Consider the following 20,708-nt stretch of genomic DNA (forward strand, 5'->3'; position numbering starts at 1 on the left):
TCGATGAGAAAAGTGCACATCAACATGAAAAACTCTCGATGCAGCTTTCTGTTCCTCAATACATGCTACATAAATGTGTTTTTCAGAGCGTGAAAGAAGCCTGCAAATGCACGAAAAATTGCCACACCAATGGCCGCTCGAGGCATTTTGCTTGTATGCAAAACATTTGCAATACATTTTGTATGCTTCACCGCATAACTGCACTGCGGCGAAGCTGACTTAAAAACTCAACAACCACAGTTTTGGGGGATTTCAATATTTCGAATGGCAAAACTGTCTTTCAAATCGAATCGAACACTAACATATTCGAATCGAATATTCGAAGTTTAGAATATTCGCACACCACCAGTGAGTGTGGAAGTAGCTCCTGGTACGAGTGATAGTGTGGACAACGCAAGTTCATTCTAGAAAATGTTTTCTCTGTACCGTGCATTTTGCTCATTTTATTATCCTTGCACGTGTTGGCATATATAAATAAAACATGTGGGAAGGATTTTTCACAACAATGTAATATGACTGTGATTAACGTTCGAAGTATGGATGCAGAGCAATGTTAAGAACCATCATGCATAAGGCACAAGTCTGCAATTTATGTATAGCGACAATTTGAGAGGGGCTAATTTGAAAATATGTTCTGCCATCAGGTTCAAGTATAGCAAAGCATCACTTAGTACATGAAAGACGACAGACTGCATGTGTTGACCTCATCTTTCTCTCATATGTTCTTCATGCTGCCATGCATTAGCTGTAGCAGTGAGAAGCACCACGGCTAAGGAACAGGCTTCGATTCATGCTTTTTGTGAAATGCATAATTGTGGTGCTGTTCAGCATTGCCGTATGTGTGTGCTTGCAACTTTAAGTAGTCTAACATCAAAGTATGCTGTGTGGTTAAAGTCAGGGTAAAGGATGTCTAGTCAGCGTCTGACTTTTCAAACTCCCCAGAGGCCACAATAATGTCCGAAGCATCATATTTCAGTCTGAAAAAATGAACGCATGCCTTTTTTACTGCCCACAAGGACTATAGGCAAGTCTGAAATAGCTCCGAAGGCCTACAAGCACACTTATTAGGCATATTAGTGCTCGTACCCCGACAGGAGATAGCACGTGCATGGGTATATAATTAAGGCATACATACTGTGTCTCAGGACAGTGGCCTCTTTTCATTCTTGATATGCTTCGCCACTATACATCACGTATGCTTCCTTAGGTAACACCGCTGTATTGCGGCAAAGTTGACTTTTGGAAACCGGCCTTAGACAACTTTGGACTCTTGCCGTGCCTTCCGCTCTTCAAAGCTATCAGCGAGGATAGCAAATGCACCATTGCTGGTGCCATCACAAGGCACTATTGCCATTGTTGGCGCCACTGCTGACAGCGGTGAATCCTTTCAATAAACAACACAGAACCGAACAAGAAGCTTTGTAGCGAACGTCGAAGCAACTAGGCCTAGAGTTGCTGTAGTGTTGGCTGTGGCTGCCAGCACATCTGTGAGCGAGAGCCCTGGTTTGAGGCTACAAGATAATCAAAATGGCGGCAGAGGTGGCTTCAATTAATACCATTTCAAACCTACCGTTTTGGACCTGAGGTCATGGTAAAAAGTCAGAAAAATCTTATGGCAAAAAGTTTCAGCGCCTGAAATTTCAGATGTTCTCATACATTGGCTCTGTGATGTATATACCTTGCTGCTGTAAGGCACTTGTAAAAATTCTATACCGTTGACTGTATATATACTCTGCTGTTGTTTAGAGGTTGTGTAACAAGCTTTCAAAAGCTCTTAATGACACAAACGGTTCACAGAAAGATGGTGACATTAGGTTATGTAATAGTGGCCCAGCAAGGGAGGCATCAACCAATGTCTCTTTCCCATGGTGACTCATGGCCCATTTTTGGAACAGTAGAACCTTAACACTATTCCGTGACCTCACAATATTTTGAACAGATACTGCCTTCTATTTTTTTAGGGGGGAAGGGGGGTGCAGCCCCGTAAATTTTTGTTTTGCATTTGCTTAGGTTGTACATGCTGCTGCAAAAGCCTTCAGATTACCATCCGTAGTATGAATTTGACGAATTTCAACATTAATGTAACTGCATTCTTTGGTGCTCACTTCTTTATTTTTAAGCAGCAGTTAGTTTTGGTTATTCTAAAATAACAGTGTGTTTTTCTTTCATTTAGTTGTGCAAATCGAATATGCGTCCACTATTTACATGAACATGTCATGCACTTCATCCACTTCTGTGGGTTCTTTTTAGTACACATGAGAGTAACTGCGGTAAACTTGAGTGATAAGCATATTATGCTGAAAAATGCTGTGTAGTAAGCTTTAGTTTACTCGACTTTAGATAGTTAGACGTTTCAGTAAGTTCTACACCAGTGAAGGTCCTGCGGCAGGCCGTTCGGGCACCAGAATCGTGACCTTAATATCTGCAACCTCTGTCCCAGGGGTGCTAGGGTACAGTGACTGCATCGAATACATCTTATCTCCCACTTAAAACACCTATTTTTTACTTTCCCTAGCAAAAGTTTCAAGTGAAACAACTGACAATGAATCAATGCCATGTTTACCCACTTTTAACTTGGCAAAATTACCTGCACGGTGTAAACATGTATGAAACCACTTTCCCTGCGTTTGCAACAGCCTGCCATCAGAGCTAGTGTCATTATCATCAAAAGATTGCAGCAGAACAATTTCCTGTGTAGGATATTGACAACAATTTCTCATTTTTCAGTCTCTGATTATACACCGTTTGTTTGTGATTATTGCGGTGTTGTTTGATAAGTGTAGATACACAGACATGCAGTAGATAGTATGGAAAACAACATGTGATCCATATGCAGCAATAAAGTACTGCCTGAGAGTGACAATGATGAGCAATAGGTGCAAATAAATTTCTACTCTGTGAAGAAAAACCTTGCTGTCTTTTTTTCCAAGTGCCAGAATTAAAGGCATGCTATATTTTTATTTTTAAATATCAGTTCTATGTTAGCTTTCTTCTTTGTTTCGGAGCTCTAATATTGTTTATACATTGATGTTACGAGCACCTGCCATGTCATTTTTGCGTAATGTATTGACCTTATGCTGGGTGCAATAAAAGCTAAATGCACATTAGAATGGGAAAATACTGCCAAGTGAAGCCGCAGTGTGCTTGGGCACTTCTATCTCTTTCTTAATTTGACCCGCCGGATCATTCAATGAATTTTATCTTCCCATCAAGGTAGAATCAGAGAAAGTTGACTGTATTCTGTGAGTAAAGGTCGCGAAATAACAATGTTGTGACTATTCTGTGTTGTAAGTAGACCTCGTTTTTTTCCTCGCACATGAGTCATGATCGTCAGAAATATACAAGACAAACTGTGCATACTTAAACTCTTAAACAATGTGTACTCCATGAAAAAACAAAAAACAGCCACCACGTACAAAATAGTAAACGGCACCATGGCAATGGTACGGGAAGAACAGAAAACAATTGAAAGAAAATGTGTCGAGACCGGCAATGCTATCCACTGTGCTTGTCATTGTTACCATAGTGACAAGACAGGAAATGCACCCTTTGCTGCGTAAACCATCACCATGACCTACACGACCCCAATTGTGTAGTCAAGGTGAGCCATGCTAGAATCTTCCAATGGGGAAGATAGGAAGATTCCCAAGCTAGGTGTGGTTTCAAAGGTAAGACGAGGTGTTTGCCTAAGCTGGCACCTCAGAAAAAAGAGGGAAAGAAACTCGCCTTATATTCATGAAAATATGGTCCCACAGAGTGGTGTATGTACTCAGAAACTGGATGTCAGGAGGCAGGGAGACATGGCAATGCACACGAAAGACACTTCTCCTGCGGTCTGCAAAGACTCGCATTGGATGATGCACCGAAGCTACGTCCTATAACTGTGCCATTACTGCCCTGTGCATCAATTCTGGCCATCTGGTAATGCTTACGCAACTTTCCACCATGTCAAACCACAACAATGCCAAATTCTTGCTGCTGTCCACGCATGGTTCTCAAACTCATATTGTTTGCTCCTTATGTTTCTTGTGCACAAAACAGCCAGTCTGCTGCTGTGTTTACAATGTCAACTACTATTCTCGCGCATGACATTAACTGACAGGATGGAAGCATGGCCCAGAAAGTAACTCACTCAGTCTGGACCATGGGAAGCAGCAGGAGGTTGATGGTCTCCGGAGAATAACCAAACAGGGGCAGTCTCAAGTCTTGGAACACCTTGCTACTCTTGGCAAAGGTGCTCGTGTCCTGGCGACGCAATCCCGGCACGTGAACGGGACCCGCTGCTTCATGCAAGTCCGCCAAAGTGAACTGCAAAACAGCACCAAAAATTTTACCACAAAGAACTGCATATACTCTGCCTTCCCAAGGTTATGCGAGGCTTTCAAGAAACAGCTAGGCCTGAAGATGCTTTCAGAACTTAAACAGAAGATGCAGTTCTACACACACACAACACACACACACACAACACACACACAACACACACACAACACACACAACACACACACACAACACACAACACACACACACACACACACACACACACACGCACACGCACACGCACACACACACACACACACACACACACACACACACACACACACACAACATAGTTGTGAAATGTTGCTCATATATCTCGTGTCCTTCCTAGCTTTCTTCAGTGTCGTCACTTTTTGCTGTAATTAGAGAAAAGCGACTCATATAGCAATAATATTTTAGATTAGAGAAAGGGGCCCTGTAACCACACAGATTCATCACACAGCGAAAGTTTGCACCAGGTCTTCGTCATGCAAGTTGCGAGTGCTAAGCTGTGCCTTTTTTGCACTTTTTGTGCCTCAATCCCACAATGTGTAAGTGCTATGACACCTGCACACGTAAACGACTTTCACACTGTTGACTTGAGCTGTAATGAATGCAAAGCAAAATAGAGCAAGATTTGTGACCATTTCATTCTTGAGTTGAGTGCAGGTGAATGCAGAAGCTTAGGAGCTTTCTTTAAACACATGGACACGATGCAACCCTAGCAAGTTATGTGGAACAATGATTCAAGTGTGTACCAGTGACAATTTTGTTCCCATTACATTTGCCTCACAGGAAGTCGCTGAAAGTCTTGGAAAGAGATGTTTCTGCACCTATAGCAGTGCAGACCTCTCTAAGCTCTGGAACCTTATCATTTTTTGACCCACTATACTGCAATAACTCTGCCTGCCTAAGTTTCTTCAGCTCTTTTTATCCACTACACCAGACACGTCGTCTTTGGTGATAACGTCATCAAGGAATGGCTTAGGCCTGTTACAGAGCATGAAAAAGAACATACATGAACACACATCAGTTAGAATCAGTTGCAGTTTTGAAGCTGCTACATTACTGTACTGGCATTAATGTAAGTAGTAACTACATTATTGCAGTATTGCAAGGACTGCATTAACGTTTTAAGGACAAAACAAAAATATATGAAAGAAATGTTTATGTTGAATTGATGTCTGTGTAATACACTGAGAGTTAGCATATTAAAAAAAAATTATTTGCAGAAACTTTTCCAGCAGTATGTTTGTTAAGAGCCTGTGGGAAACACCAGACAATAACACTGGAAACAAGCTTCGCACCAAGCAACCTATGGCTTCGTGTACAACTTGTAAGGAGAGTTCTCCTCGGATGTGAAACAAAGGTGTACCTCCCATTTTTTCTAGATTAGCTAAGGGAAAGCACTGTAGCCGATTTTGCATCAGCCTTTCTCCTCTACTTGTGCCTTCAAAAGAAATTAAGCGAGTTGCGCACCAAACTCCTTCTTCCTTGTCCTCTGTTCCTGGTTTAATTGAATTTAACATTGGCTGCCTATCATTCAGTGTTAGCCAAATGCAACTAGCTAGGAACTGTGCTCAAAACTGAAATTCAGCAAAAAAAAAGAGAGAGAGAGCGCACAATTTTTCTTGCGTGTTATCTGTACGCAACACTATTCCATAAGGGGTTAGGCGCAGCTCAGGCCAATGATGAAGATAAGAAATAATAGAAATCCGATGAAATTCCTTGCAGCTGCTACATTACTGTTGTGACATTACTGCAATAACTACTGTATATTGCCTCATATAAGTAAACTTTCTTCCCCTCAATAATAGGAATGCCAAGTTCAGGGGGGATAGGGAGCCCCTTATACTCGGACCGGAGCCTGACCGCGGAGCCTGACCTGATGGGGTGGGAAAGAGAAAGTTGAGACAAGCCTTGGCAAACGGCCTGTCTCGTACATATATATACCTATTCTATATTCGCACTATAGCTGCAATAATAAAATGTTGCTTTTTTTGCATTCAGTAAGATACTACTTGTGCATTTCTGTTTGATTTATGGAAAAAAAGAATTTCTTGACGTTACCCTTGAGGACAATGTGAGTGGTAGAAAGGTTTCACTTTCACCAGGCTCTGCTTCACTAGCATAGTCGTGTAGTCGCGTCTCAATAGCAGTAGTTTCGTGAATGCGTACCGCTGTGCAAGCTTTGCTCGCTCACGAAACTCGCTCTAACTGCAAGTGCCGTACCTCTGCAAGCACTCGGCAGCTTTACCCGAATCGTATCCTGAAGTGTCTGGCCGGACAACCCCGAAATAATGCCAACTCAACAATGCAATTACAGTGTGGCATTTAAACGGCAAGTTATTCTTCACGCTGAATCAACCAACCAATTAGCAGCAGAGCGTCAACACAGCATATCAGAAAAATGCGTACGAAGTTGGCGGCGACAAAGAAACAAGCTTTCTGCATGCGCAGGATCGCAAATATCCTTCTGGGGCCCGAAGAAGGGCAAGTATCCTGTCACTGAAGAAGTTGTGGAAAGGCGGGAGAAAGAACAGCGGGACAAAGGCCCGAGTGTGTCCTACAGGGACATTCAGGTGAAGGCTTGCAGTGTCGAGAATGAATTGAAAGCCACCCGCAGCAAGTTCAAGGTTTCAAAAAAGTGCACGACAAGCTTTATGAAGCGGAACAGACCGAGTTTGAAGAGGCATACCATTTGCCAGAAGCTACCTGATGCTTACGACGAGAAGAAAGAAGCCTTCTTAGAGTTCATTAGTGAGCTGAAGATGCAGCACACCTTCACATTTGCCCAGGTCAGTAACTCCAGTCAGGCCCCTGCTTGGTTCAACATGTCGAGCAAGCAGCCTGTCACAGTAAAAGGTGAATAGCAAGTATGTCTAACGACGACAGACATAGAGCATAACCAATTTACGGTAAAGCCGTGCTGCAGTCCCTATGACCACAAGCTTCCTCCTTTCATTGTGTTCAAATGCAAAACGATACCCAAAGAGAAATTCCCCCAAAAGTGATCGTTTGCGTGAACAAAAAGGGGTTCTTCACTGAGGAGACAGTCCTAGGCTGGTTCTGCTTCCTCTGGTTCCAGTGCCCAGGCAGCCTCTTAAAGCTGAAAAGCATGTTGGTACTGGACTCATCCCGTGACTACATCACGAAACGCGTGAAGAGCGCCATGTCCAATGCGGAGTGTCAGTTGGCAATCATCCCAGGCGGTTTGACTGCTGTTCTTCAGCTTCTTGACGTGGCATTGTGCAAACTGTTCAATGGTGGCACTCTACAATGAGTGGATGGAACAGGATGATAAGCCCCAATCACCGATGGGACGTGTGAAGCAAGCGTCTTTGAGCACTGTCGCGCAGTGGGTGTGCGAGGTGTGGTACGATCTGTCTGACAACATGGTGCGCGAAGCTTTTGTCAAGTGCTCAATCGCAACGGCAACTTGAAAACTGTCAGCGCAACAGTGCAAACATAGAAGATGCTTGCAGAAGGCCAATAAATGCAGTTTCTTTTTTGTCAATGCAGCCCAGTTCTTTTCAAATATGATTGTGCATATAACGACAAAGCTGCTTACCTCTAGCCCCTGTATGCATCCCCCGCATGCAGTCCCAGAGGGGGTAGCCTGGGTGGCTTGCGTTCGTATCGTGGACAGGAATGTGCATGCAGCTGACCATTTGGAGGAAAGGGGGAAGGAGTGTGGCAACGGCACACGTGCACATGGCCTGCGCTTCTGTGGTTATGTCACCTGCGTCGGAGGTGCCAGCGTGGCTGCAGCAGCAGTTGCAGCAGATGCATGGGAGGTGTGGTGACCGCAGCGGCGCTTGTCTAGGTTTAGTGTGGTGTCGTATGAAAAAAAAAATGTACGACTTCATAATGTATGTAGCCCATGTATGTAACCCATACAGCTTTGCCGGTAATGAATGAATGAATAAAGCCTTTATTTTAAGGAAGGGGACGGCTCTAGGCCGCTGATGGGGATTAGGAGGGAAGGGAATAAATAAATAAAAATCTGCCCCCATATGAATGTTGTGTCCCACAAGTTTCTCTTTCTTTTTCTGATTGGGGAGTCAGAAGTTGGTCAGGTCGACTTATATTGTTGTTGCACCCCTGCAGCCGTGGTAGTCCAAGGTACACTAAAAATTTTACACCCTTTGGGGCTTATCTTGTCCGACGAATACAAGCATTATCTGTTTTGCCCGCATTTCCTGTAACGCTGGAATCCCGGTACTCCCAAGTCATGAACGGCTTGTGCGCTATCAGCGTGACACAGCATTCTCGACAGGAAAGTAGCGACATTGAGTTTTGAAGAAAGGAAACACAAGCAAGGAAGGCGACGATTACTGTTATGGGGCAAATATACACACCAAATGGGTGCAACCGCTTTAAGAGTGGAGCTGTTGCAAGAAATGTGCTCACCATTTCTTTAAGCCAATCACCCAGAGGCCTCTGGCGGGCAATCTGCAACTTCAGTTCCTCATCCTTGGTGACGTTCTTCTCCAGGGTGTCTACAAGCAGCATGCGTCCAGGCCGCAGACGACCCTGGATGCAGCAGACAAAAGGCAACATAAAATTATTCCACAAACTACAGATATAGGCTTTCAGGCAAGCTCACTAGTGTACACAGCTGGTGCCAAGCCCGCATGAATGAGTGTTTGCCGACAGCTCAAATACTGACGGTAAATTTCATGAATAAGAGAACTTATGTGGTCCACTAGCAACAAAAATAGTGTTAAGCAGAAATGTTCCTGTGCAGAACTGACAAAACAGAAAGAAAAAAAATGTTTACACATTGAATGGAGCCAGACTAGGCTCATAAGTTCTCATACTTCATTTGTTTTAAGCTTCCAGTGCCTTGAGTTGTTTCTCAAGTAGCTATCTGTAGGCCTCCTTTACCTAAACTCATAGAGCAACTCTCAGGTTTGATTGTAGATTTGAACCCTGACCCAGGACTATTTTCCTTCATCTGCTAAGTTTGCTCTTGAAAGGCACTAAAACAGGCTTCTTTGTAAAATTCCCCTCCTATTGGGCAGGTGACATTACCATGCGCAGGTGCATTTACTGAATTAGACTTCGAGACTATGTTTACGCATATTCCCAAGCATACTAAGAACATCCCTCATTTCACTACACAGTGAAATTTCATTACTAAGAACCTCATATTAACGAATATTTCAGATCAACGAAAATTTGAAATATCCCCAGCCAAAAGGTATGGATTGTAATGTAAAATGTGATCATATAATGTAGAAATATCCCATTACCATGAACTTCAAATGACCAGTTATTTCACAATAGTGACCAAACTTCTATGATTTCTTTTTTTTACTAGCACCTCAAGATAACGAATTTGCAAGCCAAAAATATTGCGAACATATGCGTTTCATGATAGAAGCTGTGAAAAATTAGGCCTGCCACTGTCGGCCCTTGAACAGCTGTGATTACAAATCTGCACCAGTCCTATCACCAATGCCTACAGGACTAGCGGCCTGCATAAATAGAAACTACACAAATCGGCACCATCTGCACAGCACTAATTAACCACGATATCGCAATTACACCCACTGCATATTTCCTCATTGTGACAATCTAGAGGGACTGAAAAGCAATATAGCTAGTGAAATGCTGGTTAGCGTAAAAAACTATACCGAATACCAGATCGATCAGCAAGTCAGTTAACAACACAAGGAAGGCGATAAAACTAATGGATGCTTCAGATTTTTGCAAGATTTTGTGACAATGTGCAGAGGCACATCATATGCAGATCTCAGATATGCTAATTATGTAAGTGCGCACTGCACACTCTACTGCAGCCAGCATTGTCAGTGAGCTTATGTGTAGTGGGTGCGGCAGCCTGAGATGCGTTATTGACGCTCTGAAAAGACATTGCTGCATGGTTGATGTGTGACAGTCAGCACGGTACATGCTCGAGAATCACCATGTTGTTATAGCTGCCAACCTGCAGCATCGCGTTTCATCTTACCCCAGATGGAACATGCCCAGAACTGCAGCACATAATCTCACTGCTGGTGACTGTTGGCATAGGGTATAGTTCGTGGCGCACTCATGTAGGCGCACTCATGTAGGCGCACTCATGTAGGCGCACTCATGTAGGCGCACTCATGTAGTGTTGACATGTGGTGCTCCTTAACCAGACTATGCCCAGGTAACGGATGGTGTAAAGGCACTCTAGCCTGAAGCCTCACAAGAGATACTTCGTACACCTGAGTCGCTTGCATAGTTGACCGTGTCGTTATGTCAAACCGCTGCTAACAATATTACGGATGGTTCTTGCATCATGAAACACAATGTCGGTGCCAGAATGCATGCAACCTAGACACTGTAGCAGCAAAGAGAAGGAAGAAGGGTGGAATGCATACCTTCTGCACAATCATCTCAGACGGAATGTCGAGCACACCTACTTCACTTGCCATCACCATGTAGTTGTCCTTTGTGATGTAGTAGCGCGATGGCCGCAGTCCGTTTCGGTCAAGGATGGCCCCAATGTAACGGCCATCCGAGAAGGTCAGCAATGCTGCAATGAAAACATATGAACTTGCAGGTAAAACACAACCCTAAAGAACTGCCTCAGTAGACAATAAATTGCAAGAACTAGTATGAGCCAGGTACTAAATGTAGCCCATACAATGTGTTGTCACAAAAAGAACACAATACACTGAGGACATCCCTCTTCAAATGCACAAGTGTAATGCCTCAAGCTCTAGGCATTATGTATGTTGGAAAATTTTTTAAAAAGCTGTAAACAAGAAAATCTTCTAAGTGCACATGGCAGCTGAATGTAAAAATCATTTGTACAGTCTCACTTCAGAAGACAAAGTGCAGCCGATTTCTGTCCACTCCCTTTGCCTAATAAATAATAATATACTAATACAAAGATAAAAAGAAACAGTATGCAAATTGTGTGTGTTTATAATTACCTGTGAAGCACAAACTGTTACTCAGCACATCATTATCATATTACAAATTTCACTTTCAAAGGAACGAGTTTCATAGACTGGTGTTATATAGCACTGACTTGCCTAACACTTGCAGTGCGAACTGTAAACGAGAAAATCCACAAGCACAAATCGTAACTTTTGGAGGTGAAAAGCAAAGTTTTTTTTCTTTAAGCTAAGCCATAAGCCAAGTTCACACCTGCGTGAATTCATAGCTATGGTTATACATATCATACATATAAGACAGCTTCACCTTGTGGAGGCACACTGGCTAGCACTAGCAAAGAAATCTTAGGCTCAATAAGAAAAATATAGTTTTGCATCTTCCGCTGCACACAGTTGAGTCTGAACTTCTAGGGCAAAATCTTGAAAGAAAATGGTACGGTCACTACAAAAGTCCATGCCACATTTCAATCTGCATTCAAACTTCCGCTCATTTGTGCAAAATAAAATGCCTGCTGTAATTGATTCTCCCTTTGTCCAAGCCTGGTTAACCTATTCAACTCAACAAAGGAATGATGTCGTATTGTATACTATACTGCTACTAACGTGATACCAACAAGCATGAAATGCACCAATGTATGAATGTATGGTTAAGACTCAACATGGCTATAAGCTCAGCTCATAGCTTGCTTCAAGAAAAGATGGTGTTTTTCATCTCTTCAAAAGTTATGGCTACGCAGTTGAGATAATATTTAGGATTCAACTCACCTGGACCATCCCAGGGTTCCATAGCGCAGCCACTCCATTGGTAGAACTGCCGCTTCTCAATGTTCATCTGCTCATTGTTTTGCCACGCCTCGGGCACCATAGTCATAACCGCCTGCATACAGCGCAACAACAGACACCATAGAGAGGCAGCAATCATTACCGAAGCACTCTGAGCGGGGGTGGTGGTGCCGGGCGATCACTTTAGCATATGTACTTTTACTTCTGCTTGATTTTGTGCGAGCTGCGCCAGACGCATTGGAATCTACTGGCGACTGCACTCCTGGTATTGTGCCAACTTCATTAAACAACGTGCTTGACATTGCGTCAGGAACCCTGCAGCTTATAGATGCTGATCTGTCCAGCACTAGTCACAATAAATACCATGAAAGTAAAAGCATTTCCAAAAGTATTCACCGGAAAATACTGCCCCATAATGGCACTGATCTTACACGAAAAAGTCACAGAATCGTAAAGGATTCAACCATGCCTTATCATACGTGAAACAGTAAAGGCAATAAGCAAAATGAGAACAAGGTGAAAGCAGGAGCCAACGTTTCGACAAGTGGACTTGTCTTCTTCAAGGCAACGTATGCTTTCCTCGCCACAGTATATATAGGTGGGGTTCTTCTAAAGGGGAGAGGGTGTAAGGCGGCTGGGTGCGGCAACGAGGGAAAGTGCGCTAGTGTGTCGAATTGAGAAGAAAGGAATGCTGTGCACAAGACCAGGGGCCCGGTCATCTGTCAACCACATGTCAACGCACGCGTGTTAGCCGGCGTGCCAACGTCGTCTGACACGCCAGCTGGAAAAACGAAAGATAGAAAAGGAAAAAGAAATACGCTAAGAAACCAAACTAAGTGTTGTTGCCTATAGCTTGAAATTTAGCATAGCGAATAGATTCTATAGCTCCCTTTGAAACATTTATGCCTATTGGTTGCAATGTCTTGAACTTATGGATAAGGCATGATTCTCTGTATTTCCTTTCTCGTTTAGAACAGAAATTTCACAGTAAGATGTTGACACGTGGTTGACAGACGGCCGGGCTCCTGGCCTTGTGCACAGAATTCCTTTATTCTCAATTTGACACGCTAACACACTTTTTCTCGTTGCCGCACGCACCTACTTTACACCCTCTCCCCTTTAGAAGAACCTCACCTATATATACTGCGGCGAGGAAAGCTTATGTCACCTTGAAGAAGACAAGTCCACTTGTCGAAACGTTGGCTCCTGCTTTCATCTTGTTCTCATTTTGCTCATCGCCTTGAATTTCCATATCCCGCCTTGCCCGTGTTTTTCGTGGAACAGTCAAGGAGCTTCTCATTTATTTTTACTCATCTTTGGTTTGTTGTTATAATTACAAAAAAAAACCTCTTTGATAAGTTCTAAATTCATAGGATTATTTAGTGGAAGGTGTTCTGAGCAAAAGGCAGTTGCTTTTACTTGAAAGAGCCACTGAATGATGAATGATCCGACAATGACTCTTGCTAAAACAGCCAAGGAGCACATATTTGCTGCATTAAGTATTAAATGCATCATTAAGTAAACCTTCGCAGTGTGTTCCCAGTTCACACAACATACTGGTGCAAAACATTCTGAGCAATAACATTCACCAATGATTACGATACTCTCTACTGCGAAATTTGAGCACAGCTCTATATGTGTTTTCATTTCGCTATATACTATTCGCTGGCACGGACCATATGTCTCATGCGGCATGTTGCAAATGGAGCGAAGTGTGGCACAACCACCTCGCTAACCTATAGATTTCGAGAGTTGGTGCGTGGGTGACGCGCGGGTATGATTCACAGCAGCCACTACCGAAAGACCTCCCAGACGACGCACGCTACTCTGGTGACATCTCGTAGCCTTCATCACTCAGCTAAGCCTTTCTTCCCACGCTTTCGCCATACCCTCCTCCGTTATCCTCCCGATGGTTCCACTGCATTCTCCTCTCCACTTTCCTCGTCATGTCTTTTAAGCTGTGCTGCTCTCCGAGTTCACTTTCATCTTTCGCTGTGCTCATTTGTTTGGTTACGCCGATGACTCCGCCATCGACGAAGGAAAGGGCGCCCAAGAGCTGCATTATAAAAAGGTGCTGATCCTAAATGAAACGGTCACTGAATCACAAAAATTTACACTGGCTTCTGCATTTCAAACCAGTAAAGGTTCTAGGTTCACAAAACTTTCTAGTGGAAAATGTTCTCACCAAAATGCACTGACCTTGTGTGAACCAGCCAATGAATTAAGGAATATTTAACAATAATTTTTCTAGTGGCATTAAAACTACAAGAAAACTTCTTTTCACATTTAGATCATTGAATTATACACGACGATATCACCATCAGACTGCGCAATGCATGAACACAACATTGAGGCCAAATGTCCATGCTGCTGTTTCTAGCCCTGACCATTTCCCACACCAACTCCAACTTGAAATAAACGTTCCTGGACAGCGCCTTTGGCGCTGTCTACAGATGCACTTCATTGGATATCTGGATGACTGTACTGCGAGTTCAGTACAGCATTGCAGCATTTTTTTGCCACTTCCTTCTCTCTTCAGTTTTAAACCACACCAATGAGTTTTTAATGTTATCAACTTGCACTGGTATAACCCCTACATAATTATCATCATAGCCTATTTTTATGTCCACTGCAGTACGAAGGCCTATCTTGGCGATCTCCAATTACCCCTGCCTTGCGCAAGCCGACACAATCTTATTTATACCTGCCATCTCCTAACTTCACCACATCACCTGGTTATTGATGTCCTTTACTGTGCCTCCCTTTCTATGGCAGCCTTTATAAAACGCTATTACACCAGTGGTTATCTGTCATGGGTTATCTGTCCTAACTCCATTCGTTCCTTTTCATCTCAAATGCTGGCTACCTTCGTTTGATGTCTGATCTACGTACACCGCTGTCTTCCTGTTTCTACATTAGGCAACGCATAATCAACATAATCAACGTCACATATTTATGTCCACATGTAAATCCCTTGGAAAACTTTGCCACAATTCATTAATCAATGAAAGGTATTTAAGCAAAGCAGCTGCACATGTACAACAATTCACTTGCCCAACAGTTGGCTTCATCGTGACAAAATCTGGAGCAATGTGAACCTGTTTCTTCCGTCGCAGGATAGAATCTATAAATCAAACAAGACTATACAGTAGCCATTGCTTCGCAGGAGTGTAAGGAATTGTTTTGCCTGTCTAATTTGATGTAATGAATGATTACTTGCGTTATCAAGAAAAAGAAGGAGATTGTGGACCACTGAAAATAAGTTTCTTTACAGGCTAGGTATATTAAAACTATGATATGTCCAGCACTGAGCAAACTGCAGCCCTTCAATTCCAGGCTACTTTTCTGCAATGTGAGAATATGTACTTTTTTGTGACATCTGCTGCAGGTACTCTCATGCTTCCTAAGCAGAAGTCGCGAGAAAAGAAAGGTATACTTGTATAGGCCCAGATTTTGATTCCCGTCCTTGAATTTGGAAAATGCCATGCCATAACTTTGGAATTATCGTCACATTGTCATAGTTGTTTCCTTAGCATTGTCATATCCTCACTGTCATGTCACAATCACTGTTATCTTCATATCCAGGTCATCACTGTGCTGCCGTTGTTGCCCTTGTTACTATCATCAACATAGCTAAGGATGCTCTGCTACGGCTTCTTAGGCTCTCATTAGCTTGGCCAACTATGATTAGTTCATTGGTATTCCTTTCTATTAGTGCACTAGTTTTGAGCAGCTCTAAACACAGTCAGAGAATATAACATATAGCCCAATACACTGGATTCCTGGACATACAGTCCCATCAAGGAAGACTTCATTGCTCTGTCGATTTATGCTAATGGGGTAAATACAGTTGAAACTCAATTTAATGAAGTGATGACCCTGGTCAAATCATTTTGTTAAATCGGAAAATTCGGTAAGTCGAGCAAGGGATTTTTCGGTTCTTCGAAATCTAAAATTCTGACATAGTGAGACCCGAAAGGTACCTCGGCATTGTATTTGCCGCAAACCCATGCCTGCATGTGTAAAAAGTCCGTGAGGGCGGCCCAAATACCACAGCTCCTAGTGCCATCTGGTAAGTAAGAATGCTAGCTACTGTCGAGTCCGTTGTTTCGTGCATGGGCGCGGCGTGCAGCCTCATCAAAATAAAGCTAGGGTCATGACTAGGGTGCCTAGATGTTTTACCGCGATAGCGTTAGAGGAAGTTCAAAGAAAAACCCATCTGCATCAAAATGAGAAAGAAATCACAGCTTTTCTTGTTCATTAATTTCTGGAAAAGCCTCATTAAATCAGGTTTAATGCAAGCTAGTTTCGTTAATTCAGGTTGATGACAACACTGAACCTTATGGGGACTTGCTGGGTAATGGAAATTTCTTTGTTAGATCAGGAACTTCCTAAAATCAGGTTTCGTTAGATCGAGTTTTAACTGTATTATCCCTTTCTTCTAACCCTCCTCCTCCTCCTCACCAAAAGATAAAGGAGAACAAATCATGGCAGAAACGCCAACATCAGCAATAGCCTTCTTGTGTGACCTGCTACACATCCTCACACTATCTGAATTACGAAACATGCATGAAGTGAATCAATGTGAACTCAAAACAATGTGCATTACGAAACAGACACACTAAGTGGCAATCTCACTGCCAACTACAGTACCAAATGATACCATGAGATAGTATATCTCATTGTAGCCAGAGCACCCAAGTTGAAACTCCCTAGCAACCCCCACTGTCCCTATTATTCTGGCTGCAACTTCATTCAAATGGCTATCCATCAAATGGCCGGCCGCACTCGATGCAGATGTGCCTGTTGCGAATGGGGTGCTATCGCTCTAATATATTTAAGGCTACATGCCCCTTGTGTCATCTTGGCATACTCATCCCTGGGGGAATTGGCCAAGAATGGGCGCACACCAATATACCATATGCAGTGCTAAAGTTGCCTATTTAGGCACATACCCAGAGGCACGCATCCCAGTGACCCAAGTTGTCTGCTAGGCCAAACAGCAGCCAACAGAAAGATGTGCTATATATATCCAGGCACATGCCCAGACACACGTGTTGTCTGCTCGGCAAGACAGCAACTCTGGCCCCACACCTAGTGGCCCGAGCGGATTCTTCTCCCATAAACAGCTAGAAACATACAAACCACAAAGTGAGGGGAAGAGCCAAAGAAAGCTAACGCTTTAAAAAATCCTGACCCCCAGGAGGTCATGTGAGCCATCCTTCATTTCGATATGTGTTAACTCATTCATTAATGCATAATTCTATGAATTCTTGATAAGAGTTTTCGATGCATTAAAGTTTGTGGGTCAACCAACACAAAGGTGTCCTGGCGAGATGCTTTGCAGTTCTGCCAGTATAATCAACAATTCTTTTGCAACAAACATTCAGTCTGCCTGGCCATGTTTGGATGTCGTAGGTTACCACGAAAACTGCACAAATGCAACACATTTGACTCACACTTTGGCAGTTGACAAAGCATCTACAAATAGACTATACCTGTGATTGATGCCATGGAAGTAGGTTGAAGTACCCTTAACAGCGCTTTCTGCAAAAAGAAGCCACTGACCTCAGGAAGAGTGCGTTGGCCAGCCATGACAAGGAACTCGAGCACTGTGTCCACACTGCCAGAGTCGGACAGGTTGGGCTCGACCACAGGGTACAGCTCTCGGAGCCGGTCCCCGAAAATGGACGTGTGCATAACACCCTCACGGGCGTGCATCAGGTTCACGTTGCCCCGGAGCGTGTTGATCTCTCCATTGTGAGCCAAGAGCCTGCGGACAACCAGACACAAGAGTGTCAGTCGAGTGCTTTGTTATGCGGCTCTTCAAGGAGATGCACAAGTTATTGCTAACTCTTCAGCTAAAAATTATGCCAATGAAAACTCACATAATATTTTGGGCAAAGCTAACAGCACAGTTCTTTTTCAAGTTGGTGCAACACCCTGTCACAAGTCTTAATATTTCCCAAATTGGGAGAAGTGTACCAACATCCTTCTAGATATCAACATATATTCAACAAAGTTTCCTTTCTTGCACTTCCATTAGAGGGCCGAAGCAGTTTAACATATAGGTCACCAAGTGCATTGCCATCAGTATGAAAAATTACAGCAGATTTAATCTCACAATGACTGTCGACGGTAATTGGAGTAGCAATCAAGCAATGTGGCAACAGACCATATTTCTGAAGTCACATTTATTTTATGTGTGTACTGGTAATTGAGACTTTTGTTGCTTCAGCTATATGCCACATATCCCAATATCATCCCACTTTGCTGTGGCACGAGCTTGCCAAGGCCATCCATGAGCATGGAGGCACGACGATAAATTGACGAAGGAATGATATCAATGGAATGCCAAAGGTGTATAACGGCGATGGCATAACGACAATAAGAAGTAGATTCTGAAGTTATGATGATATAACGACGACAATGTGATGACAACAAGATCACTATGAATCGACGAGAGCATGATGACAGCAGTATGACGACAACTGGATTAAGAAGCAGGAAGGACAACGATGGCATGATCAATACGGCATGCCGACGACAGTATGACAACAAATGCACGATAGCACCTGAGTGACGACATAATGACTACAGCATAAAAATGGCAGCATAATCACAATTAAATGATGGCAGCATGATTATGATTGAATGACGAACAAGGAATGATCTCAATGGTGCGATGAAGGTGGTATAACAATGATGGTATCACAACAATGGGATGACAATACTGAAGTGATGACAATGGTGAAACGACAGCACGACAACGATGGCATGACGAGAGCCGAGTGTCGAAAGTTACAATGATGACGATGCAGTGATGATGATGGCAGGACAATGGCATAAGAACAATGGGATGACCGCGAGTGTATGATGACAATGGCATGATGATGACTGTATCATAAAACCTGTATGATGACAATGGCATGACAACAGCATGCCGAGTTGGATGATGAAGCTGGAATGTAGGTGATGCCATGACCACGACGGCATTACGATGACGGTCTGACAATGTAGGCATGATAGCAACTGTCTGATGATGACAGCATGACAAGGGGGCCACAATCACAATTGAATGACACCAGTGCGATTACAATATAATGCCGAAGAAAGAGTGACGTCGATCGAGTGATGAAGGCGGTGTGACGATGATGGGATGACATTACTAAATTGATGACAATGATAAAAAAGCATGATGACGATGGCATTACAACGACTGTGTGACAGCAATGGCGTGACGACTAAGGCATGACAAGGGTCAGTTGACAAATCTGGAATGACGACAATGCAACGACCACAATGGCATCATGGTGCCGAACAGCTACCTAGTGGCCCAAGATATCAGACAACTTAGACCACTGGGTCGCAGTAGAAGGTGTGATGAAACACCATGACGACAATCAGATCACAGAGGTGGAATGGCGATTAAAAAGTAATTTATGGTGTTTTACGTGCCAAAATCACGATCTGATTTTGAGGCACGCCGTAGTGGGGGACTCTGGAAATTTGGACCACCTGGGGTGCACCTAAATATAAGTACACGGGTGTTTTCACATTTTGCCCCTATCGAAATGTGGCCATTGTGGCCAGGATTCGATCCCGCAACCTCATGCTTAGCAGCCCAACACCATAGCCACTAAGCAAGCACGGTAGGTTGGAATGGCGATGACTGAAAGACTATGGTGGCATCACTATGGTGGTGTGACAACGAATGTATGGCGGCTGTATGATAATGGCGTGACGATGACGACATGACAAGTGAAGGATGACAAAGCTACAATGACGCCGATGCAATGACCACAATTTCATCACAACCATGAGTTCATAGCTAGTGGCTAAAGCTATTAGACAACTTGAAACATTCAGTTGGTGTAGAAAGCGTGACAATGATGGCGTGACGAGAGTGAGATCAAGAAGCAGGAATGACGGCAATGGAATGAGCAGGAGCAGGAATGACGGCCATCATGACCAGGAGCACAAAGCTAGTGGCCCAAGTAGGTAGACAACTTGTACCACATGGGTCGGTGTAAGAGGATAGACAGATAGGCAGGCTCAAAACGGCTGAAGTAGGCAAAGAATGCTATTCACATTAAAAACAACAAATATTTCAGTATCTGAAGGCGCAGCCTGTAAACATTACTGGACACCGGTTGTTGGCTGTTCCTTTAATTCATGCAGCTCTAGCATATTTCAAGTTATGAAGTTCTACTTTGAGCTGGTGTGTTCTAACAAAGTTCTACTTCAAGCAGCAGAAGGTGTCAAATTAATGAATTCTGGGGTTTTATGTGCTTTGACCATATTTTCATAATGAGGCACGCCATAGCAAGGGGCTTCAAATTAATTTTGACCACCAGGGGATCTTTAACATGCCCCCAATGTGTGGAAAGTGGTGACAATGCCAAAGGGCATCTCTATCGTCTATTCGGGCACATATCCAGTGGTCCATGCGTGCTCAGCAACACAGCAGCCAGCCCATACCTAGTGGCCAAACCTAGCAGACAACTTGGGCCACTGGGTATGTGAAAGAGGTCAGATACGGGCGAACACACCACAAACTGGGTGAAGTTCCCCAGCAATGGTAATCGCATTGAAACTACTCCTAATGTTTTATAGCTTGGCATGGCTTCCGCAGCAGTTCCATCTAACGATATACTACAGTTGAACCTTGCAGTAACAAAATAAGCGGGGAATGTGAAAAGATTCGCTTTTGCGAGAATTTCGCTGTTGCGA

The 20,708-nt window shown here is 43.4% G+C and overlaps 1 protein-coding gene across 1 annotated transcript in view; it reads right to left on the reverse strand.

Moving 5' to 3' along the window:
• The window catches only part of LOC135899211 (uncharacterized), a 232,213-nt gene that overhangs the window by 98,856 nt on the left and 112,649 nt on the right, over positions 1-20,708 (reverse strand). Inside the window, exons 8-12 of the mRNA XM_065428465.2 lie at positions 17,544-17,748; positions 11,958-12,069; positions 10,671-10,825; positions 8,710-8,832; positions 4,133-4,308 (exon numbers count right to left, since the gene is read on the reverse strand). Of these exons, the coding sequence (XP_065284537.1) occupies positions 4,133-4,308; positions 8,710-8,832; positions 10,671-10,825; positions 11,958-12,069; positions 17,544-17,748 (771 nt within the window). The remainder of the gene's footprint in view (positions 1-4,132; positions 4,309-8,709; positions 8,833-10,670; positions 10,826-11,957; positions 12,070-17,543; positions 17,749-20,708) is intronic.

This window comes from Dermacentor albipictus, chromosome 5 (assembly GCF_038994185.2).
Source record: "Dermacentor albipictus isolate Rhodes 1998 colony chromosome 5, USDA_Dalb.pri_finalv2, whole genome shotgun sequence".
NCBI lineage: Eukaryota > Metazoa > Arthropoda > Arachnida > Ixodida > Ixodidae > Dermacentor > Dermacentor albipictus.